Source organism: Oncorhynchus clarkii, chromosome 11, assembly GCF_045791955.1.
Source record: "Oncorhynchus clarkii lewisi isolate Uvic-CL-2024 chromosome 11, UVic_Ocla_1.0, whole genome shotgun sequence".
Classification (NCBI taxonomy): domain Eukaryota; kingdom Metazoa; phylum Chordata; class Actinopteri; order Salmoniformes; family Salmonidae; genus Oncorhynchus; species Oncorhynchus clarkii.
The window spans coordinates 16,546,338-16,570,236 of NC_092157.1; the positions used below are offsets into that span (position 1 = coordinate 16,546,338).

Genomic DNA, 23,899 nt, shown 5'->3' on the forward strand with positions numbered 1-23,899 from the left:
TTCTGTATTTTGTATGATGTCGTTTTTCTCCTTTGCCCGCATTTTTTAAATTTGTATAGTTCCTTACCCCATCCAGCTGGGGCTCCCGAGTTGCGCAGCGGTCTAAGAAACTGCATCTCAGTGCTAGAGGTGTCACTACAGGCGCAGGTTTGATTCCAGACTGTATCACAACCGGCCGTGACTGGGAGTCCCATAGTGCGGTGCACAATTTGCCCAGCGTCATTAGGGTTTGGCCGGGGTAGGCCGTTATTGTAAACAATAATTTGTTCTTAACTGACTTGCCTAGTTAAATAAATAATAAAGCTGTTGTCGGTAATGCGCCATTAAACGTTGGATGCCGCCGTTAAACCCAATGGAAGAAAAAGCGCTACAGGCATCAATACACTGCTAACCTAAAATGTTTTACAACTAACTAAGATAGACCACTGCTTGTCATTTCCAACGGGAGCAAATTAGTCATAGTGGGCAGAACAAGCACGAGCTAGCAAGATTCTATTGACGCGTTCTAGCATTATCTGCATATTTTCGTCAGGGAATGTCTGCCTTGTCCTTCTAAACAACGTGATTCTTAACGTTTGCAATGGTAAAAAATAGAAAACTTTGTTCAAAACATATTTTAGATTTGGCAAACGTTGTTCAAAACATATTTTAGATTTGGCAACAGAAAAATGTATCGAAATCAAATGTTTCATGGATGAGAAAGTGGGAATGTCTGTCAAAATCTATCGCGTTCACCTTCGGAACAGGTGTTGTGCAGAAAATCCACCCCTTCTAATTTCCTTAATTTTGTGGCTAGAGTCGAACAACTATGGCTGAATTATTACCCTTATGCCTTCAAAAATACTAGTCGAATAAGACAAGGGAGAGATGACTAATTTTGGCAAAGATATTTATTTATAGACTAATACAAATCAGTAGCGGATTTAGGTACGGGCGGCATCTTGCCGGGCGCCATACAAGCTAGAACCGCCACATACACTTGAAACAAATGGCCAAACCGAAAACTGCAGACAAAAATGATTTCTGCTACTAAGATCAGTGAAATGTAGTTTAAACGGACAACGGAGTGAAGAGCAGATATCTTAACTAGCAAGCAAGTCGCAGCAATGTGGGGGGATTTTCGGCACAACACCCGCCAGTGGGCTTCCTCTCAAAACGCCAAGCGGATGCTTCACATTTATACATCCGGTGAAATATCTGTCTCATTGTTCTATCTGCAGCTTAGCGATTTCGACGCATACATCGGTGCTCCGGTGTCAAACGTAACATCACTACGTATTACTTCTGTCTAGCTAGTAGTGTAATCGTGTGTGCGAGACTGGTGTTTTGGTGTTCGTATCTTCTAATTTCGACAGAAACGTGCAATCGGGTAAGTGCCATGCTAGCTTGCTACATTGCAATATTAGCTATGCTAGTTAGCTAGCTAGTTGGCTACAACGTCAAAATAGTCCCCAATTAACCATACAGATGTTTAGCTATTTGTGTCAATCTTCAGTAAACTGTAAAAAAGGTCTATTTTGAGCTGCTCTCATCGTCCCCAGTGGTTTTCTTCGTGGTAAGTTGGTTTTTAGCCTGGTCTAGATAGCTAGCGTAACGTGGCTTTGGTCAAATCAAATGTTATTGGTCACATACACATGGTTAGCAGATGTTAATGCGAGTGTAGCGAAATGTTTGTATTAATGCGAGTGTTATGATGTTGTACATTTCAAGCCCTTTGTTGCCTGCCCTAAGTTAAGCAACATGGGAAAGAAGGAGACTCTCATAACCGGAGTTTTGGTGGTATTATCTTGCTGTATCAACTGCCAAAATGTAAACAAATCTGATGTTGATGTATGGTGTATGGTGTCACGGCTAGGCAACGGTTTGTGGTGGTCATTTCACTATCTCAGTATGTTACTCATTCATACTCTTTCTCTTTGTCCACTGATTTCTCAAGGTGGAGAGAATGTCAAGGCCACGATCGCCACATTATTCTCACAGGTGAATACCTTGCACACTGTTCATTTGACATGCTAGTCCAGTGTGTGGGTCAATACATTTCCTTCACAATGTTGGCTCAACTCGGCACACTGTATGAAGGGTGCTTTACAGTTAAAATATATTATTGTTTTTTGTGTTATTACAGAGGCAGTCCACGGAGGCAAGATGCCCGGAGGTTCCCCTGGGACGATCCAGACTTCGACCCCCAGCAGGTTTTGGCTGACCTGGGCAGGCTGCCCTGGGAAGAGAACCGCAACCCTGGAGAGTCTCACGAGGACCAGTGGGTCCGCTTCATGGACGAGATCCACCCAGATGGCCACAGAAGACCTATGCCTAGAGGGAGCCTTCGGCCAAAGGGCCACAGAAGACCTATTTCCCCAGGTCTCCACAGGCCTGACCAATACCTCCCCCCAGAGGACTTCCACTATTGCAGGACCCCACCACCCCCCCACGAGCTGGGCTACGCCGAGCGCAGGAGCCTCTCCCCCCATGATGGAGGAGGGGGTGGCAGAGGAAGAGTGAAAGAAGAATTCCAAAGATGCGAAGGAAAGCTGCCCCCCTCCCCGCAGAGGCTACCCAGAGAGAGGCTGCCATCACTGGCCCCGCAGCACACTCACTACAGTCCTAGCCACCACCAGAGAGCGCCCTCTGCAGGTTGGAGGAGAGAAGAGGGGGACCATAGCCAGGAGAGGTCCAGGGACCGCAGCCCCAGGGAGAGGGTTCAGGGCGGTGGGAAGTGGGAGAGGCGGGGTGAGGGTGGAGATTCTCCCGGTTCCTATAGAGACAGGAAGAGAGACGACATGCAAAGAGAGTGGAGCACCATCTCTGACCGGAACCGGAGGGAAACTGTTGAACCGGTGAATCCTGGGTAAATTTGAACAGTGTTCCGCTGGAGTTTTATGACCAAAAGCCTGAAGAAAATTGGAGGAGAACCCAGCTTCCTGTTTTTCTAAGTGCAAACTTCACCCTGCTAATATGTCCCTTCTGCAATAGTGTAACGAGATAGTAGTTGTAGATTTAATTGCATGGCTTAAAATGCATCGCATGTTATTGTCTCTGTGATCCTCGAGAACCACTTAAGTACATGACATAGTTGAAAACGTTACTATTATTACCCGCTGCCATCTAGAGGCTGTGCGAGCCTGTGATCTATTGGCCCTTAAATTCTATTCCTATAATAAATGTTTTCCTAAATAAATCAAAAGCTACATTACAAATCAATCCAACTATTAGCTGTAGTCAGCGTAATTGTATGTCATCTGTCAGTGCTGAACCATGTCACCTGCTCTTTATGTCGACACAGGTACGGGAGGGAGACAGAGTTTAGGGAGCGCCGCCCCTCGTTGGAGAGGCCCCGGGAAGGGTACGGAGGAGGGAGGCCACTGGGGCGTAGTGGCCCCCTAGGGGGCCACAATGGCCGGGGGCCTAAAGCCCTCATCGTGGAGCATGAACATGGTATTATGAACAGCGGAGGGCCAGAACCGTACCACAACCACAGGGGCCCCGACCGGAGCCACAGCCACGACCGATTCAGTCACCATCACAACCGGGTCGGAGCCTCTGAGGAGCGGTTCAGGAAGTCAGGCAGCAGGTCCAATACTAGAGAGGAGGCCAGGCGCCAGCCTGCACATGAGAGGAGGGGGCCTATACATGAGTCCAAAAGAAGCCCTAACCGTCAGGGGAGAGCCCGGCCTATAGGCTTCCAGGATAGAGGTAGTCCCACGGATCCCAAGGCCAGAAACAGTACATTCTGTGGGGCAAGGGAGGCCCCAGCCCGGGGTGGCAAGAGACAGATGGGGCCCTCCAGGAACCAACCCCAGCCTCTCCTCCAGGGACAGCAGGGGTACCAACCACGGGGTGCCAACTCCCAGCACTCCCCTCCGGAGCACCAGAGGTACCAACCCAGGGGAGATGACTGGGACATGGAGCCCAGAGAGGAGGAGCCCGTCTGGGCAGAAGAGAGCGACATTGAGCCCCGCTGGGAGCAGGACCGGGGACAAGGGCCACGAGGAGGCCGGCCACCGGCACGGTGCAGGATGGGACCCAGGAAACCTCAGCTTAGAGATCTCAACCCCAACTGGAACCAGCAGCAGAACGACATGGCAATGCCTCGCATAGGCGCCGGCAAGGAGGAGACACTCACCATCAAAGTGGACATGAAGCGCACCATGGGCCAGAACAGGTAAGGTGTTTCGGGCAGCAACGTTTAGGGGTCAAGGGTGAAAGGTCATGCTTCTTTTTAGTGCTTGCTTTCGACTGCAGGAAGACATATAGTCAGAAGCCCTGAGAATATTGACAGCTAGAGGAGGAAAGATTCGTCAAACTGATTTCTCGATTGTACAAAGCAAGGATTCTACAAGGCAAGTATTCTACTGTGATGGGATGCAATTTATATACCTACGTCAAACTAATCCTTCATGGTGTGGGGCATCACTCAGTGATAAACATGGAGAATTGCCAAAGCCTTCTTTCAGCAGAGTGGCCATTTTACATTATTGTCCGACACATTCTCAAACGCGTTATATGAAGGTGGAATCAATACTTGACAGCAACTCCGAGCATGCAGTTAAGAACAAATTCTGGATCTCCTGAAAAATGTGTTCCTTGCTCATCCAGAGGAGCAGAAAATATTAGACCAGCTTCACAACAATAGAGAACAGCGATGGTACAGTAGAAGGCTACCTATCGGCTGAATAACCTAATGGACCTGTAGTTCTACTTCTAACACTCATCTGCTCAGGGCAGAGGTTTTCCTCATCAGTTCTTCAGAAATCTCCCTTTCATCCAATTCAACATGATTGGCAACTCACAAAGGGAGTGGTTGCAACTTCCCTAAGAGCAGCCCTGACAACCAAGAGACCAACCAGCTGACGTGTGAAAAGACACCAGCTGTATGTTTGCAAAGATTTACTGTCATCAGACCCATCTCATCCTACACAACTGAAATGATATTAACAAGCACAAGGGAATTATACAGAGCAAGGAGCCTGCATGGTGTAACGTGCTGAAGGACCTCTGGGAGGTTAAGACTGGATGAAGAGGAGTGGAGAAGACCTTTCTGCTACTCACGCTACAGCTTACTGGACAAAATGGAAAGGTCTTGCTGCTAACCGAACTGCGCTAACTGCAGAAGCGTCTTTCTGTTATAGTGAAGGATTGCACATATACATATTGTGTTGGTGAGCCTGATAAGATGTCAGTCACTGACCCACTGCATGGCCGGATCAATGTCTTGGTCTGGGGCTGACTGAAGACCATTTGGGTGGGGAAAGTGCCCTGAACTTCAGGAACATCCATTTGGAAACACCATGTTTGTTTTCAATGCCTTGAAACACTTGGAATGATCAGCTCTTTTTTTTTCTTCTTCTTTTTACCTTTTATTTAACTAGGCAAGTCCGTTAAAAACCCTCCCCAACCCGGATGATGCTGAGCCAATTCTGTGCCGCACTATAGGACTTCTGACCATGGCCAGTTGTGATACAGCCTGGGATCGAACATGGGTCTGTAGTCACGCCTCTACCACTGAGATGCAGTGCCTCAGACCGCTGTGCCACCCGGGAACTCTTGATCAGCTAATCAGAGAAAGACCCCTGTGAAATGACTTATTTCATTCAGAAGCACAGTGTTTTAGTGCTAGTCACTGCGATAAGCAATTCCCCTTCTCATGTTCTGCAAGATGATACACCAAAACACCAGCTCTAGTCAAGACAGTTTCAACTTTTGTCTTTCATTCAGATCAATGTTTAAAGGTAAGTCAACATGTTCTTTCTGTCATTGAGTGTGTATTGTATCCTGCAGGCTCCTAGAGGATCATTATACTTTATCTGTTAAAGAGGCAGGTTTTTTTCTAGGACAATTTTCATTCTTCATCCAAAGTGGTTCACGCGAGATGGACTCATTCCCACTGTGAAGCTTTCCAAAGACTTTAAGCGACCTCAAGCCTGGTATTGCTCACCCTCATCAACCATGATGCTCTTGAGTGTCAAAGCCTAAAGGAGTTTGAGAAATGTTTATCTTAATAATAGACTGGGACTCGATGCAGCCACTGCATCACAAAACCTTTAATTCTGAGGCCAAAATCGATCCAACATTCCCATAACGTTTACGCCACATATCCTCGGATGCCTGGCCTCTGATCTACTTGGCTTTTTTGACCACAGTGTGTTTCAATCTGCTCTCCTTTAAGCAGAACTGTTCACTCAAAGAAATTGAAAGCACAGCACTGAGTTGATCTCACCTCTGAAGGACAATCCAAAGTAACGATGTTGGCCTTAAAGCAACCGAGCGCTACCGGTTCATACTACAACTCGCTTTGAGTTCTACCAGACCAGAGTTCACCGCTTGATGCATGACGACAAGTAAAGACTGGATGCTACAGCTTAACTCATAGGGAGGTGAACAGACGAGGGAGAATCCAAGTCAGTGGATAGAGAAGCACAGTCATTAAACCCTTCAAGAGTAATCCACCTTCTGCATGAAATGAAAGCTTGGGTGACCAACTAGTAGACAGAAGCAAGAGTGGAGAAGAGCAGAAGGCAATGTGAAGGTCTGGCGATGATCAGGATGATGTCCAGTCAGAAAAGCAGTGCTTGATGAACGTCTGCCTATAACCACCACGATGAAGAGTGAAAACGACTTTGGGACTTAACACGTGAAAATAAAGCTTTTGGTTTGACCCTTAGAAGCTATTCCACTAACTGTACCACCACTATTGACAGTGGTACTCGTGGACTTCTCATGCAGTAAGAATCATCAAGCTCTAAGAACGTCTCTTCTCCAAGAGGCTCTCAGAACCATGACTATTGATGAACTGTCATCCATTTTGCACCAGGGAAACAGAGCTCTGTCAAAGTACTATGACAGTGAGGGGAAACCCAACCCAGTGAGGACTAAGGTATTCCTGACAGCGAAACTGGACTCAGCCTAGTGAAATGGCCCCAGAATTAACACTTGGAAAAAAATAACTAAAACCAATGGTTCAAACTTCAAACACAGCCAATGCATCAGCCAATAGTTAGTACAGTGTGGATGAATCCTTATGAAAACAGAGTATTGCTCTCAAATACCCCTTAGTAATAAGGTCTCCTATACTGATGGGATCTGCCCTTCGCAGTCTACACTACATACTCAAGATGCAACCTGTTCACAGCGATAACGACTCCTTTAAGAGACCATACTGTCCACATTGGACCATTCAAGGACGAGCCATACTTTCCAATTTAGACCGATCAAGGACAAGAACCACAATGCTGACCTTTCACCACAGCAAGTGGATCACTAACATCCAGAAATTGGTTGATGAGAAATGCAGAGAGTGAAAAAAATGGAAGAAGCATGAACTTTCACCTTTGACCCATGCCAGTGTCCTTTACACGACCTCACACTGGCACAGGAAGTGGTAAGGGATGTAGTCGAGGTTAAATGCTGTTCACTTTTACATTTTTTTGCAGGGCGATTTACACACCTTTTACGCCACATACGCTTTTAGCATAAGCATTTACGTTACCACCCGTTATCTCAACTGACATTCAGCGTTTCGCTAATACATCCCTGGAGACGAGAAATGTCTCTTCCTGTTGCGTTTCAAACTCCTATAGGCCTTATTTGGACTTACAAATAATTCAAACCAACAGCTCTTGTAGATGGTGTACTTAATCAGCCATTTTTCCTAAAGCTTTACAATGTAAAGGTAAGTATAGTGTGTTTTACAGATACTTTGGTCAAGGTAAGGTTGTTAAGTACAATATTAAGCTATATTATATTTATGTAAGAGATCCAGCAGATAACCACAACTCCCTACAGCAAATTTAATTGAGAACAAATGACTGCTGTCCCAAACTACAGTTGTTACTTAAATCACACCCTTTCCACACGTTCCAGTAACCAGCTACAGCAGTACACGCTCCAGTAACCAGCTACAGCAGTACACGCTCCAGTAACCAGCTACAGCAGTACACGCTCCAGTAACCAGCTACAGCAGTACACGCTCCAGTAACCAGCTACAGCAGTACACGCTCTATTTATCCAGCTACAGCAGTACACACTCTCATTAACCAGCTACAGCAATACACGCTCTCATTAACCAGCTACAGCAGTACACGCTCCAGTAACCAGCTACAGCAGTACACACTCCCATTAACCAGCTACAGCAGTACACGCTCCAGTAACCAGCTACAGCAGTACACGCTCTATTTATCCAGCTACAGCAGTACACGCTCTATTTATCCAGCTACAGCAGTACACGCTCCATTAACCAGCTACAGCAGTACACGCTCCATTAACCAGCTACAGCAGTACACGCTCCATTAACCAGCTACAGCAGTACACGCTCCATTAACCAGCTACAGCAGTACACGCTCCAGTAACCAGCTACAGCAGTACACGCTCCAGTAACCAGCTACAGCAGTACACGCTCCAGTAACCAGCTACAGCAGTACACGCTCCAGTAACCAGCTACAGCAGTACACGCTCCAGTAACCAGCTACAGCAGTACACGCTCCAGTAACCAGCTACAGCAGTACACGCTCCACTAACCAGCTACAGCAGTACACGCTCCATTAACCAGCTACAGCAGTACACGCTCCACTAACCAGCTACAGCAGTACACGCTCCACTAACCAGCTACAGCAGTACACGCTCCACTAACCAGCTACAGCAGTACACGCTCTATTTAACCAGCTACTAGTACTATTATTAATTAGCCTTGATTGTCCAACACAGTTAAGCCCTGGTATTCAGGCCTGATCCAAGAGGGTAAAGGGACTACTGCTTTTTTCCTCTCCATTGCTCATCTCGCTCTCATCTACCCTACAGCCAGCTGTGCTACTCTTCAGACCGCCAGCTGTCGTTGGATCTGGTCAATGTGGGCCGCCAGCCCCTCGACTTCCTACCCATGCTAGAGCATTCTGGGACTTACCGGGAGTCCACAATGCACTCTGGGACTTTTGCCCAGGAGATCATCACTCTGGTGCACCAGGTCAAAGGTTAGGACGCGAAATGCAGAAATACTATACACAACACAAATATGCGCGTGCACACAGTCACTTGTACACACATGCACAGCCCATAGACGCTCCTTCACACACATTTAAACAGAACCTAAAGATATTTCTCTCTCTCCCCCTCTCCAGAGCATTACTTTAGGGGTGATAGTGTAAAGCTGACCGAGCGTTTCTGTGGCGCCCAAGATGGTCTGCCTGAGGAGGAACAGGAGGAAGAGAGGCCTACTCTGAACAGGTACACACACGCTTGGGTACCACGGTGATGAGACTCTAAGAGCCATGGCTTTTGTTTAAATCTTCAATGTGCTGTTTATAAACTGTATCTATATTCTATTCCTTCTCTCCTCTCTAGGCGGTTCAACATGAGTCTGTCAGAGCCAGGCATGGAACCTCTCTTCTCCAAAGTTGGCCGCATGCAGGTACAATGCATGTTTTTAAATGGGGAATGATTGATATGTCGATGGATGGATTCATTGGCTGATGGATTTATTGATGGTGTATTAATGTGTGTGTGTGTGTGTGAGATCAGAAGCAGCAGCAGGCGGTGAGTGACCCAGGAGACCTGAGACATGACCTGGAGAGGAGGAGACAGGAGAGGCTGGAAGGGGTGAAGGTCACCATCCCTGGAGGCAGGCTCTCACAGCGCCCCCTGGTTGCTGGGAGGTACTACTACACACTAAAACACAGTGACGCCATGATGGGGTTTGTGGTCCTCCACAATGAAATCGGGGAGCGGACAGTGGATCTGTCTTTTTACTATAGTACGCTCGTACATTCGTCACGATTTTTCAGACTGCCCTGTTGTGATTTTAACAGCTTGAGTGAATGATGCGTCTTGCCATAGAGATCTGACATTTACAAAATTACACTGACTGGCCAGATGGTGGCACTATAATAAGCGATTGCATTTTCAAACTTTAAAAGGTCACGCCCCTCACCTCATTTGACCTAAAGTCATACAATTCGGTACATAGGTCCCAAGTTTGCCATGATGGATTTTCCGCCATTTTTAATTTTGTGAAAAACACTTAAAACGTTACGCTGACACCGAATGAACGATCTGCATGAAACTTGATACAGTATGTGGCATCTATGGAAAAATATTTTCCAGACTAGTACCTAAAACAACATGGCCGCTGCATATAAATCAGTCACACAGGTTACAAACACTGTCAAGACTCAACATATGCAAGAACTTCAATGTCGACCACACGGTGGCGCTAAAACGGGCAGATGTTTTGTTACTATCAGTATATTCTAGTTTGAATTGTCATTCATGGGGGACGGCATGTCTACAGTTGCCTTGTTTGAGTACGAAAATGATTCCTTTCTTGGAGTTATCACTGATCTATGGATCCTTGTGTTCACCCAATCTGGCAGATCAGTGATTACCTCAAGAAGTAGAGGAAGGGTGCGTTTTTACACTTCACAGTCTCGTCATTCTCCCGCCCTCTCACACCTTCTGTCACAGTGACCATCATGAGGAGTATGGTAGTGGGGAAGAGGAGGTTCAGGAGGAAGAGGATGGCTTCTCTTCAGGCTGGCCAGGCCTACCACAGAGAGGAGGGAGGTGGCCCGGAGAGATGGTGAGAACTGTGTGCATGTATGTGTTCACATTTAGTAGGTGGAACAGTGGAAAGGATCTGTATCTTTCTCTGAAATATCTCTCAGGCTTCTGACTTCTCTCGCTCTCTCTCTTGCTCTAACTCTCGGGCTCAGAGGAGAGGAGGCATAGTTAGACAAAACATGGGCGGCCAGCGGAGGAACAACCGGTCTCCTAATCTCCCCGGCAACCATCTGGGACCAATAAGGCAACAGAACCGCAACATTAACGGTCAGTAAGCAGCCCAAAACATAAATATATATAGTGAGTTCAAAACAAGGAGACAAGCCTTTTCTTTTTTTTCTTTGTGGAACAGCTTAATATTGCAGAAAGATTGATGGAAGCAGTAATGTAATTGTCTGCATCATTTCCAATCCCCCATATCTTTTTTTGGTATACACACACACACACACCCGTACATATTCATATATACACTGCTTAAAAAAAATAAAGGGGACACAATGTAACTCCAAGTCAATCACACTTCTGTGAAATCAAACTGTCCACCTAGGAAGCAACACTGATTGACAATAAATGTCACATGCTGTTGTGCAAATGGAATAGACAACAGGTGGAAATTATAGGCAATTAGCAAGACACCCCCAATAAAGGAGTGGTTCTGCAGGTGGTGACCACAGACCACTTCTCAGTTCCTATGCTTCCTGGCTGATGTTTTGGTCACTTTTGAATGCTGGCGGTGCTTTCACTCTAGTGGTAGCATGAGACGGAGTCTACAACCCACACAAGTGGCTCAGGTAGTGCAGCTCATCCAGGATGGAACATCAATGCGAGCTGTGGCAAGAAGGTTTGCTGTGTCTGTCAGCGTAGTGTCCAGAGCATGGAGGCGCTACCAGGAGACAGGCCAGTACATCAGGAGATGTGGAGGAGGCTGTAGGAGGGCAACCCAGCAGCAGGACCGCTACCTCCGCCTTTGTGCAAGGAGGAGCAGGAGGAGCACTGCCAAAGCCCTGCAAAATGACTTCCAGCAGGCCACAAATGTGCATGTGTCTGCTCAAACGGTCAGAAACAGACTCCATGAGGGTGGTATGAGGGCCCGACGTCCACAGGTGGTGGTTGTGCTTACAGCCCAACACCGTGCAGGACGTTTTGCATTTGCCAGAGAACACAAATATTGGCAAATTCGCCACTGGCACCCTGTGCTCTTCACAGATGAAAGCAGGTTCACACTGAGCACATGTGACAGACGTGACAGAGTCTGGAGACGCCGTGGAGAACGTTCTGCTGCCTGCAACATCCTCCAGCATGACCGGTTTGACGGTGGGTCAGTCATGGTGTGGGGTGGCATTTCTTTGGGGGGCCGCACAGCCCTCCATGTGCTCGCCAGAGGTAGCCTGGCTGCCTTTTGGTACCGAGATGAGATCCTCAGACCCCTTGTGAGACCATATGCTGGTGCGGTTGGCCCTGGGTTCCTCCTAATGCAAGACAATGCTAGACCTCATATGGCTGGAGTGTGTCAGCAGTTCCTGCAAGAGGAAGGCATTGATGCTATGGACTGGCCCGCCCGTTCCCCAGACCTGAATCCAATTGAGCACATCTGGGACATCATGTCTCACTCCATCCACCAACAGACTGTCCAGGAGTTGGCGGATGCTTTAGTCCAGGTCTGGGAGGAGATCCCTCAGGAGACCATCTGCCACCTCATCAGGAGCATGCCCAGGCGTTGTAAGGAGGTCATACAGGCACGTGGAGGCCACACACACTACTGAGCCTCATTTTGACTTGTTTTAAGGACATTACATCAAAGTTGGATTCGCCTGTAGTGTGGTTTTCCACTTTAATTTTGAGTGTGACTCCAGATCCAGACCTCCATGGGTTGATAATTTTGATTTCCATCGATAATTTTTGTATGATTTTGTTGTCAGCACATTCAACTATGTAAAGAAAAAAGTATTTAATGAGAGTATTTAATTCATTCAGATCTAGGATGTGTTATTTTAGTGTTCCGTTTATTTTTTTGAGCTGTGTGTGTGTGTGTGTGTGTGTGTGTGTGTGTGTGTGTGTGTGTGTGTGTGTGTGTGTGTGTGTGTGTGTGTACATACATACATACTTTTTTAGAATATACCTTTATTATTCCCCGCAAACCCTACAACCCCTCCCCCAATTGGAGTAAACTAATAAACAATAGCACTTAGGCTTCTACCGTAATTTCCGGACTATAAGCCGCTACTTTATTCCCACACTTTGAACCTCGCGGTTTATACAATGACGCGGCTAATTTATGGATTTTTCCCGCTTTCACAAGATTCATGCCGCCAAAAAACTGAGCACCGTCACATAATGTGACGTAAATCGAGCGTGCCCAAACTTCCCATCATTCTGATTACGGTAGTCATTTTGTCACCCTCATCATGGCAAAGACACGGAGAAATGCATATGATGCAGCTTTCAAGTTGAAGGCGATAACTCTGGCTGTTGGAAAATGAAATAGAGCTGCTGCACGGGAGCTTGGCCTTAATGAGTCGATGATAAGACGTTGGAAACAGCAGCGTGGGGAACTGACTGCAAAAAGACAACAAAAGCTTTCAGAGGGAAGAAAAGCAGATGGCCCGAAGTATTTGCAGCCACTCGACATCAGTGTAAATCGTGCATTTAAGGTGGCGCTCCTTGTTCAGTGGGAGGCTTGGATGACAAGTGGGGCGAAATCCTTCACTAAAACGGGCCACAGGCGAAGAGCATCTTATGGTCAAGTCTGCCAGTGGGTCCTGACAGCGTGGAGCATTGTCAAAAAATCCACTATCATCAACGGGTTTGGAAAGGCTGGACTGCTGCGTGTTGAAGGGGCAGCATGCGCTCAGCGGGGTATTTGCCTCCGGATGAAAGTGACGAGAGCGACAATGAAAACGATCCAACATCGGATGAAGCATTTCTGAGGCTATTCAACTCCGACACCGAAGGAGATGACTTCAGTGGTTTCAGTGCACAGGAGGAGGAAGATGGTGACCAATGACTTTCTTGGTAGGCTACTGTTTTTTTAAAATTTTTGTTACAAGCCGTGTTTCGTTAAAGCCTATTTATTTTTGTTACAAGCCGTGTTTCGTTTTAAAGGCTGTGTAAAGTTCATTTGTTTCAATGTACCGGTAGGCACCTGCGGCTTATTTATGTACAAAATACATATTTTTTTAAATAATTCAGTGGGTGCGGTTTATATTCAGGTGTGCTTAATAGTCCAGCAATTACAGTATTACACACATTTTACAATCTATTTTACAATAGTTATATTTTGTTTGTTTTTAGTCCTTCCTCTATTTCTGATGTCCAACAGTTTGATTTATATTTGTAACTATGCTATTTCACAACATTTCTGAACCTATATACATTTTACAGACCCCGTATGTTTTACATTCTTTATCTTGTTATTAGTCCCACCCTTCAGCTCCATTCAACCTCTCCCATCTATCTCTCAACACCATCCATTTTGGATTTCTAATTGCCATATATTTTTCAACTGTGATGTTTCACAGAAGTACTCAAAAGGACACAGAAGTTAGACTGTTGTAACACACAGACCTGTTCAGACGAGCAGAACTTCCCAACCATGTTAAGTGACCTCAATCGATCACTGATTGATTGATTGACTATGTAATTCCTATGACAGGGTCTTGACTGTTTACCTTCCTGTCTGGTTACATTGTTAGTCTGTTCATCTGGTTCCTAGATCTCATTCATTTCCATGTCTGACCCTGAGCGAATAAAATCCTCCCATTTAGCCAATCATCTTGTCCACTAATGGGACCATTACAACCATAGCGGACCTGCTGTTTTTAACTTAACACCTATATTAATTTCTCTTTCTCGCCCTCTCAGGTGCCAACTGGTGAATGGACTCTTGGATGGAGCCTGGGGTTGTGTGAGGTTAGCTGTTGAGCTCAGAGGAGTGACCAGGCCAACTGTATATACAAACGTATGTGGACACCCCTTCAAATTAGTAGATTCAGCTATTTCAGCCACACCTGTAGCTGACGGGTGTATAAAGTCGAGCACACAGCCATGCAATCTCCATAGACAAACAATGGTAGTAGAATTACCTTATTGAGGAGCTCAGTGACTTTCAATATGGCACTGTCATAGAATGCCACCTTTTCCAACAAGTCAGTTTGTCAAATTTCTGCCCTGCTAGAGCTGCCCCGGTCAAGTAAGTGCTGTTATTATGAAGTGAAAACGTCTTGGCGCAACAACGGCTCAGCCGTGAAGTGGTAGGCCACACAAGCTCACAGAACCGTCTGTCCTCAGTTGTAACACTCAATACAGAGTTCCAAACTGCCTCTGGACGCAATGTCAGCACGAGAACTGTTTGTCGGGAGCTTCATGAAATGGGTTCATGGAATCATGCTTCATCATCTGGCAGCCCTACGGACGAATCTGGGTTTGGAGGATGCCAGGAGAACCCTACCTGGCCAAATGCCTACTGCCAAATGTAAACTTTGGAAGAGGAATAATGGTCAGGGGCTGTTTTTCATTGTTCAGGCTCCTTAGTTCCAGTGAAGGGGAATCTTAACACTACAGCATGCAATGACATTCTATATGATTCTGTGCTTCCAACTTTGTGGCAACAGTTTGGGGAAGGCCCTTCCCTATTTCAGCATGACGATGCCCCCGGCACAAAGCAAGGTCCATACAGAAATGCTTTGTCGAGATCGGTGTGGAAGAACTTGACTGGCCTGCACAGAGCCCTGACCTCAACCCCATCGAACACCTTTGGGATGAATTAGAACACGCCTAATCGCCCAATATCAGTGCCCAACCTCACTAATGCTCCTGTGGCTGAATGGAAGCAAGTCCCCACAGCAACATCTAGTGGAAAGCCTTCCCAGAAGAATGGAGGCTGTTATAGCAGCAAAGGGAGGACCAACTCCATATTAATGCCCATGATTTTGGAATGAGATGTTCGATGAGCAAGTGTCCACATACTTTTGGTCATGTGGTGGAAATTATAACACACGTAGACAGCCTGACCTTAGAACCGGCATCTCTTATTTTTCTGCTGCTTGATTACCTGGCACCTTTTCCATTATCTGACCTACACCTGTACTGACACTGGCCAACAGAACATGTAAAGTCTCCTGACAAAGTAGTGTTGTGGGGAAGTGATGTCATAATGCAGGGGGGGAGGACCCTGAGCCAGAAGGGGAACATCCTGTTAATGAGGAGCCACCTAATTCATTCATTGGTCCTTTCATTCATGAAGTATATTCTGAGTAAGTGAACGCTGCTTTTTGTTGGCTGTATGCATTGCTTACCGAAGGAAAAAAATATCAAATAATAGATTACTTCAAATACCATGTTGGCAAGCGTGTTAGTGTAAGGTAGTAAAAGTCCCTCTTGAGCGTAGTAGTAAAAATGCATCTTACATGAGTACAGACAATTTGGTCATTACCTGTAATAATACTCAGTATTCCCCACAGCTCTCACCTGTACACCTGTGTGTGAGCGCTTAAGGTCAGGTACAGAGGTGATCCTTGCTGATATTTAACAGGTGCCTACTTCCACCTAGGCCAAATTTGTAGGTAGTTACGGATAGGTCAGACTGCTATTCTATGGTCAGTGGAGACTGACCGGTGGATTGATGCCCCGCTGGACTAACCAGAGCTGACTGGGGAAGAGGATGCCCAGCTCTACAGGTGGATATCAAGTTGGGATAGTGCTTAGCAGAAACACAGGCAGGCCTTAACCTTTAACCCCACAAGAGCAAGCAGAGGTGATATGGGATCTGGCAGAGAATCCAGTCAGACGATCACAGTGAAACGCACACAGCATTTATTTCAAATGTAGGTAGAAATACAAAGTCCATAAAAAATGTCTTTACACCACAGTACCATAGACTTTTACACAATAAAAACATCTTGACTTTTTAATCAATTTCCATTATTTCAAGTCTTTCTTTTCAGCTGCTCAGTTATGTCAGAGTTGCAATACAAATGGACAAGATACTGACTCCCACACAAACCAGGAGCTACACTGACGTTAAGAGCCTATGACTGGCTATAGCAGGTTATGAATGCCCTCTGTCTGCATTAAAATACAGAAATGTCATAGCAACATGACCATCCTTTGTAAGGCAGAGAGCGAGAGCAGTAAAAAAACCCTCATGATAAGTTAAATCCCTCTGAGCAGCATCATTATTAATGACTTCAATAATGTCTGTATGGTCCACCAGTGTTCTGTTGTCCTCCCAAAGAACAATCGGAAGGCCCTCTGTAATCATCTGAAAGAACTGGAGAGCAGTCAGAAACATGGTGATGGCTCCACCTAGTCTTCACCGTGTCAACTTGTTCCACGGAGGGCCGAGTGTCTGAGGGTATTCGCTCCTCCCTTGAATTAATTTTTGTAAGAATTCAAGACCTAAACAGCAGACACTAGGCCCCCCATGGAATGAGTTTGACACCCCTGGTATGCCAAAGCCTGTGATCCCACAGCTTGGCTAGACAAGACGGGCAGTGTGAAGGTGAACGCGGTCAACTTTCTGCCCCTTTTGGTTCTGCGTGTGACTGGGGAGACCATGGAGGCCCTGTGTGTATGTGAGGGGAGCGGTCGCCGGTGATGGCTCAGAGGCGAGGGTCGCAGGGCAGTGGGCGGAACGCCACCTCAATATTCTCCTCCATGATGATGTCATAGCGACACATCAGCGGGCTGGAGGGATGAGAGAAAGGTATAGTTGGAGAGAGGCGGGAGGGAGGATGACTGGGGAGAGGCGGGAGGGAGGGAGGATGACTGGGGAGAGGCGGGAGGGAGGGAGGATGACTGGGGAGAGGCGGGAGGGAGGGAGGATGACTGGGGAGAGGCGGGAGGGAGGGAGGATGACTGGGGAGAGGCGGGAGGGAGGATGACTGGGGAGAGAGGCGGGAGGGAGGATGACTGGGGAGAGAGGCGAGAGGGAGGGAGGGAGGATGACTGGGGAGAGAGGCGGGAGGGAGGGAGGATGACTGGAGAGAGGCGGGAGGGAGGATGACTGGGGAGAGAGGCGGGAGGGAGGATGAGTGGGGAGAGAGGCGGGAGGGAGGATGAGTGGGGGGAGAGGCGGGAGGGAGGGAGGGAGGGAGGATGACTGGGGAGAGAGGCGGGAGGGAGGATGACTGGGGAGAGAGGAGGGAGGGAGGATGACTGGGGAGAGAGGCGGGAGGGAGGGAGGATGACTGGGGAGAGAGGCGGGAGGGCGGATGACTGGGGAGAGAGGCGGGAGGGCGGATGACTGGGGAGAGAGGCGGGAGGGCGGATGACTGGGGAGAGAGGCGGGAGGGCGGATGACTGGGGAGAGAGGCGGGAGGGCGGATGACTGGGGAGAGAGGCGGGAGGGCGGATGACTGGGGAGAGAGGCGGGAGGGCGGATGACTGGGGAGAGAGGCGGGAGGGCGGATGACTGGGGAGAGAGGCGGGAGGGAGGATGACTGGGGAGAGAGGCGGGAGGGAGGATGACTGGGGAGAGAGGCGGGAGGGAGGATGACTGGGGAGAGAGGCGGGAGGGAGGATGACTGGGGAGAGAGGCGGGAGGGAGGATGACTGGGGAGAGAGGCGGGAGGGAGGATGACTGGGGAGAGAGGCGGGAGGGAGGGAGGATGACTGGGGAGAGGCGGGAGGATGACTGGGGAGAGAGGCGTGAGGGAGGGAGGGAGGATGACTGGGGAGAGAGGAGGGATGGAGGGAGAGAGGAGGAAGGGAAAAGTGTATGTGTGTGTGGGGGGTCTCACCTGTCGGGTTGCTCCAGGGGGGTGAGGCGGATGTGGAGTAGTCTGATTTTGTAGCGAGGGCCTATCATATTGCCGCTTGCGATGCGGAGGGATATCTTCTGGACGGGCTGCAGGTCCTCATCAAACTGGACCAACAGACGGGTGGAGGTATACTGCTCAAACTTGAACCGCTTACTGTGGAGGAGAGGAATGGAGAGGGTAAGTGGGATAGAGAGTTAGAGGTCTTACTGTCAAATGTGTATCTGTGTGTGAGAGACTTACCGGTCTATGCGTGCCTCACTGAAGTTCCTGCCACTGTGTAGTCTGAGGATGACGACTCCCCAGCGCAGGTACTGGTTCCATGTCACCATGTCCACCCTGTAGCTGGTCTCTACACACACAGGACACACATTGTGTTATACACACACAATTCATATTTGAGAAATCACTGCTATAGAAGCATTATGTATGTTAATCACTGATTGATAGTAAGGGGTGTGGGACTTACTTTGATAAGGTAATGTGGCAGTGGTGGTGAAATAGGCCTTGGTCTGACCCAATCGCAACAGAGTATCCCTCCACCTGCTGATGTCGTAACCTGCGGGGTAACCATGGATACATCATTCAGGATGGTTGGTATGGCAATCAAACTACTTGATAGAAGATTTGATGACAAACAAATTTTCCCATGTTTACAGATTGAGTGAGATTCTGGGTTTAGTTGGAAGGTTGTCCTTTCACCTAGCATGGGACAGGGGGCGGGTTTAAAGGCTTCACACTGCAGACACCGCCCATCCAGGAAGTCGCTGTAGGAGGAGCAAGGGTAGCCTGTGAGGCTGCAGGTCCGGTTGAGAGCACACAGGTACAGGAACACAGAGCGCTGGTGGTCACACACGAAATACGACTTCCCTACGAAAGAGAAAAGCTGTGAGTTATAACATGAGTTATTGTGTGTGGTGTGTGTGTGTGTTAGTCTCACCTGAGAAGATGGTCTTGGGGCAGCCTGGCTGATCAGATCCTCCGTTGGCATAGTAGTCAATATGGCCATGTTGACCTCTGAGACCAAACGCTACGTGAAAAAAATAGGAAGATCCCAAAGTTACAGATAATACAGCACATGAAATGACACTTATCACAAAAACACCTAGAGAATCCCTCGCCGCCCACACAAACACACAGCATGTCAGTACTTGCAGTTCATGTCAGTGTGTAGTACGTCTACAAACATGGCATCTGAAGGGTCTAGTCTCTCCTCAGCAGTCGCTCCAGTGAACATGGGCCCTGCTGGGTCCAGACCTGGACAACAATGAATCAATTAATACATTCATTAATGCATCAATAAATTAAGTCAATCAAATAGTAGCTTTTCAGTCACAAACAGTCTCTCTCTCCTACCTGTAATGCGGCCAATCTTGCCCTTCAGGTTTGCTCCTACAAACCCAGCTAGGTGAGCTCCTAGACTCACCCCGATCAGGTGGATTGAACTCAGAGGCGCTCCCTCCTCCTAAACACACACAGTGAACAATTAGCAACATTGACACAAGACTCATAGAACAACTGATTAATGAGTCACAGAAAACGAGCAATATCCCCCTCCCCCCACACACACACCTGCATGCTGAGTATGAAGCCGGTGAGGTTGTTGGCAGCCTGTCGGGTGTTGGCCACAGCAGTGAAGTAGTTAAGGTTAGCAGCTCCTCTGTTCCAGTCCACCACCAGGATGTTCATGTCCTCCTGCTCAGACAGCAGCTGGACGATGTGATCCACCCAGACCGGAGGGGCCCCAGTGGGCCGGTAGCCATGGATGACGAAGGCCGTGGGCAGGGAGAAGTTGAAGAGTGGCTGGTAGGACAGGTGGTGGTGGTTCACCTCTCTGCCGCAGCGCAGGTTAGACCTAGTGGAAGGAGGGGAATACTTTTACGTGGAAAATGTGTCATTTTTACTTTTTAACCGAACCACAGACACACACATTCATGTTCACACACACACTCTAACCTACTTGGTATAGAGCAGCAGCTTAACATTCAGGGTGGTCCCAAGGAAGCACTCATGGAAGTCCAGGTCTGTAAAGTCATCACACAGTTCACCTACACCATTATTCTGGCCTGGGGAGAGAAGGGGAGGATGTGTACATGTGCTCATTGATACCCTGCTAGGTCAGCATCAGGTCATTCTCTGATCTTACTGTGAACCCCAACCTATTCTTCTTTCCTTATGCATTTAAACATGAGCAGACAGCTGGTGAATGAAGACAGAGTGAATACCAAAGATTTGCATTTATAAAAGATAGATAAGCACTGGCCTAACTCTGACCTCTTTACATTGCTATTCACCCCTACCATTCTGTCTCACTTTCTCCCCCTCCCCTAGCCACTGTTCTTTGTCACAGGTGAAAGGTTAAAGGTGCCGGTCTGAACCTTGCTCTGGAAAATTATCCTCCTCTGTGGTTTGTTTTGCTTTGTGATACTGTAGTGTCCCTCCTTGACTGCAGCCAGGCTTTGACTGTATGGCGCTAGGGGCTTTAGCCTTTTACCAAGTAGCATTAACTACAAGACTGCATCATGAGTTTTACCATGTAGCATTGAGTGTCATGATTCGGTAGCATTAGCATGTAGCATGTTAACGTTCAAACCACATAGGTTATTAGTGTTAGCATGTAGGCTAGCTCTCAGTGTCATGCTAGCGGCTTTAGTGGTGATCCATGCTCTCTAATTAGCAGATTGTCCTCTGCTGTTACTCTCAATTGGATCAAGGTGCTATAAAAAAGCAGCTCATCCTGTCACAGCTTTCTATCTTCCTCTGTGGCCCCAATCCCCTTTCTCAACAATCTTCCTGTCCTCAATTCATGACCCGTGACCTCACAGAAGTACACACTTACGCCCATGCACACACACTGCACACTCTAATTTCTCCACTCAGGGATAGTTGGGGAATAGAAGGCACAGTTATTTGAGTCTGTTCTGGAGGGAGTGTAGAATGACGTCTGAAAACTGGAGTCTGCTAACACCGTGGTTCTCAAAACTCCTCAGTGACCCCCGTTGTTTTAACAAATTTGTTGTAGCTCTGAACTAATTCCAAATGTGGCCAATGTGCTCAATGCAGTTTCACGTAGAAATGTGACTCATTTAACCACCCCCGCACAGGAGTAAGATTTAAGATCAAAGGCCTGATTACCTGCATGCCCACCAATGCTGTTTACATGGTGAAATGTCCCTGTGGTCTGTCTTGCATAGGGAAAAGCCGTAGAAGCATTAAGACGCGGATCAGTGAGCACCGCCGCATATACGGCGGACAGGTGAGACAAAAAACCCTGTTGCTGTTCATTTTGTTCAAGCTGGACATCCTGTTAGTTCTCTGAGATACATTGGAATAGAAATGGTCAAGATGTCACGGAGGGGAGGAAGACGGAGAGGAAACTTCTTCAAAGGGAATCTTTCTGGATCCACAGTCTCTTCTTGGCCTTAATTCGACTTAAAACCATTTTTATAGTTCCAAAATGTCCAAATGATTTGTGTACTTTTTCACCCAAATTGAATATTCTGTGTGTGTGTATATATTTTACTGTAAATATATATATTTTACTGTAAATATTGATCACATTCCTGGTGTATGGTCATATGTTTTGATGAATGTTGATATTGTGCACAATGTTGATATTGTGCACTTATGTTATATATTTGTACCTCCTGTTTCAGGAAGTATCACTGAGTACTGCCCATCTGGGATACGGATGCCTGATGAAGACCTACGTGTCAAAAACATTCTTATAATAAAATCACCTGGGAACATGAGCAGCAGTGTGCTGTGTTTAATTATTATTATTATTATTTTTAGCTTTTTCAGCTCTGGTTCACCTAGTCAAGGGCTTGATGATTAGTTGACAAGTTGAATCAGGTGTGCTAGCTGTGGAATAGATGAAATACATGGAACGGCTGGAAGTCCCGGGGGAGAGGTTGGAGAAACACTGTGCCAACAGATACGAGACAGAAAACAACACTTTTCTCTCTGTAAACTGTGGGATAGAGGGGTGATAGGGTCAGAACAGGCAGACCTCACACAACTAGCTCAACACCCACACACACACTTTGATCATGGAAATATGAATCTTACCTTTGCAGAGCATGAGGGAGCCCACCAAACCGAGGAGTTGCCAGAGTAACATCCTTACAACCAAGACAGATGGAAAGAAGGAGGGAGATACTAGAGGGAGGTTTGTCTGAGAGAGGAAAGAATGGGAGCTCTTAGTAATACAGAGAGCGGGAGGGAGGGAGGGAGCAGGGGAGGGAAGAGCTAACTGACCAGAGCAGAGAGATGTTGAGGTGACTAGGTGTGTTGGTATCTGGGTGAACCAATAAAACTCTTGAGTAGAGCAACACGCTCACTGCCAACAAAACACAAACACACTGCCAACAACACCCCACTCATTACACATCTCACTGTACACAGAGGAGAAGGATCGATGGAAGGAGAGAGACGAAGTACATCAGTATATTATAGTCATTCTAACCGTATTTCTTTATTCCTACTGGATCCTATACTTTTTTGTCTTTGGTAATATTTAGTGCTAATAAAGCATTATTGACTTGTACTGCAAGAGGGGAAAGAGAAGGCTCGAGACATGACACTTACTATTATTATCCTCTGTTTCCAATGAGTCACCATGTACCTCCTAATCAGTCTTTCTCCATCTCTCCTTCCTTGCCTCTCCTTTATTCTCTATTCTCTCCATCCCTCTCTCATACTATCTGCCTCTATGTACTCAATTCCATCAATCGCATCTCTCCCATACATGTGAGGACCGGGGTTGTCGCTGGCCAGCCCAGGCAGGAGTGCTCTCTGTGGGGCAGCTGTGTTCTGACAGGAGCATCTCCCTATGGAGTTCCACATGAGCAGGGTTATTAATAGCATCAGAGCTGTGGTAACACTAACCGGCCCTGCCTATACCCACTATTTACTGACTACAGCATTAAATGTACAGTATGGGCTTTAAATACATATAATTTAAAGGCGGAGTACAGGGCAGAGGCATCAAAAGCAACAAATCAGAAGCTGTCCAACCCTGCCCATTTCCCTGGTTACCTCTGAGAATCTTTCATAATGGTCCAGGCTGCAGGGCATGTATACTTACACATTTGTAATGTATACTTATGAATACTTATTGTATGTCCCATTGCTGCCTGGTTCAAAGTTTCCCATCTAGTTGAACTTCAATTGTGTAGGCTAATGCCAGTTGAGATGGTTTAGTTCAGGGGCCAATGCAGTGGCCTTCTGTTCATTCTGTAGTCTTTGGGGGGCGATGATCTGGACCATGGACTGGGTAAGGGGTTGGTCTATGGAGTCTTAGACCACCAAGTTTAGGGCAGGGTCAGCCAGCATTCCTCCTGAAGAGCTACTCTCCAGAGGACCTTGATTCTCCAGGTGGGGAGCCAGGTCCTGATCATTCTCCAGGTGAGGAGCAAGGACTAGATCATTCTCCAGGTGAAGAGTCAGATCCTGATCATTCTCCAGGTGAGGAGCTAGGACCAGATCATTCTCCAGGTGAAGGGTCAGATCCTGATCATTCTCCAGGTGAGGAGCCAGGTCCTGATCATTCTACAGGTGAGGAGCCAGGTCCTGATCATTTTCCAGTTGAA

General features: G+C 47.2%; 2 protein-coding genes across 4 annotated transcripts; one reads left to right on the plus strand and one right to left on the minus strand.

Moving 5' to 3' along the window:
- The first annotated feature begins 134 nt into the window (after positions 1 to 134).
- Positions 135 to 22,057, plus strand: LOC139420288 (BCLAF1 and THRAP3 family member 3-like). 3 transcript variants are annotated; one of them, XR_011635491.1, is made up of 13 exons: positions 135 to 1,369; positions 1,937 to 1,980; positions 2,126 to 2,848; positions 3,284 to 4,162; positions 8,794 to 8,963; positions 9,111 to 9,216; positions 9,334 to 9,400; positions 9,511 to 9,644; positions 10,453 to 10,567; positions 10,701 to 10,815; positions 14,410 to 14,506; positions 21,500 to 21,561; positions 21,962 to 22,057. XR_011635491.1 is itself a non-coding variant. In XM_071170201.1 (12 exons), the coding sequence occupies exons 2-12, from the start codon at positions 1,946 to 1,948 to the stop codon at positions 14,421 to 14,423; spliced, it is 2,322 nt and encodes a 773-aa protein (XP_071026302.1). In that variant the 5' UTR covers positions 135 to 1,369; positions 1,937 to 1,945; the 3' UTR covers positions 14,424 to 16,461. The 3 variants fall into 3 exon arrangements, 2 of the variants coding, with proteins under 2 accessions (XP_071026302.1, XP_071026301.1); XM_071170201.1 differs by lacking the exons at positions 21,500 to 21,561; positions 21,962 to 22,057 and having other exon boundaries at positions 3,284 to 3,347; positions 3,384 to 4,162; positions 14,410 to 16,461; XM_071170200.1 differs by lacking the exons at positions 21,500 to 21,561; positions 21,962 to 22,057 and having other exon boundaries at positions 14,410 to 16,461.
- LOC139420289 (lipase member H-like) lies at positions 16,727 to 22,505 on the minus strand. Its single transcript, XM_071170203.1, has 11 exons — positions 22,377 to 22,505; positions 20,266 to 20,371; positions 19,878 to 20,160; positions 19,662 to 19,770; positions 19,461 to 19,562; positions 19,246 to 19,335; positions 19,008 to 19,175; positions 18,775 to 18,864; positions 18,549 to 18,657; positions 18,288 to 18,461; positions 16,727 to 17,232 (listed from the first exon to the last, which is right to left on the minus strand). Exons 1-11 carry the CDS (start codon positions 22,426 to 22,428, stop codon positions 17,148 to 17,150), a joined length of 1,368 nt encoding a protein of 455 aa, XP_071026304.1. The 5' UTR covers positions 22,429 to 22,505; the 3' UTR covers positions 16,727 to 17,147.
- Between the last annotated feature and the right edge of the window lie 1,394 nt (positions 22,506 to 23,899).

Coding starts and splice junctions, on each gene's coding strand:
- LOC139420288 (XM_071170200.1), top strand. CDS start 1,946: ATGTCAAGGCCACGATCGCCACATTATTCTCACAG. Junction 2,849..3,283: donor GTTGAACCGGTGAATCCTGG/GTAAATTTGAAC, acceptor ATGTCGACACAG/GTACGGGAGGGAGACAGAGT. Junction 9,645..10,452: donor CGCCCCCTGGTTGCTGGGAG/GTACTACTACAC, acceptor CTTCTGTCACAG/TGACCATCATGAGGAGTATG.
- LOC139420289 (XM_071170203.1), bottom strand. CDS start 22,428: ATGTTACTCTGGCAACTCCTCGGTTTGGTGGGCTCCCTCATGCTCTGC. Junction 19,176..19,245: donor CCCCAAGACCATCTTCTCAG/GTGAGACTAACA, acceptor TCTCTTTCGTAG/GGAAGTCGTATTTCGTGTGT. Junction 18,865..19,007: donor CGCCCCCTGTCCCATGCTAG/GTGAAAGGACAA, acceptor GTTACCCCGCAG/GTTACGACATCAGCAGGTGG.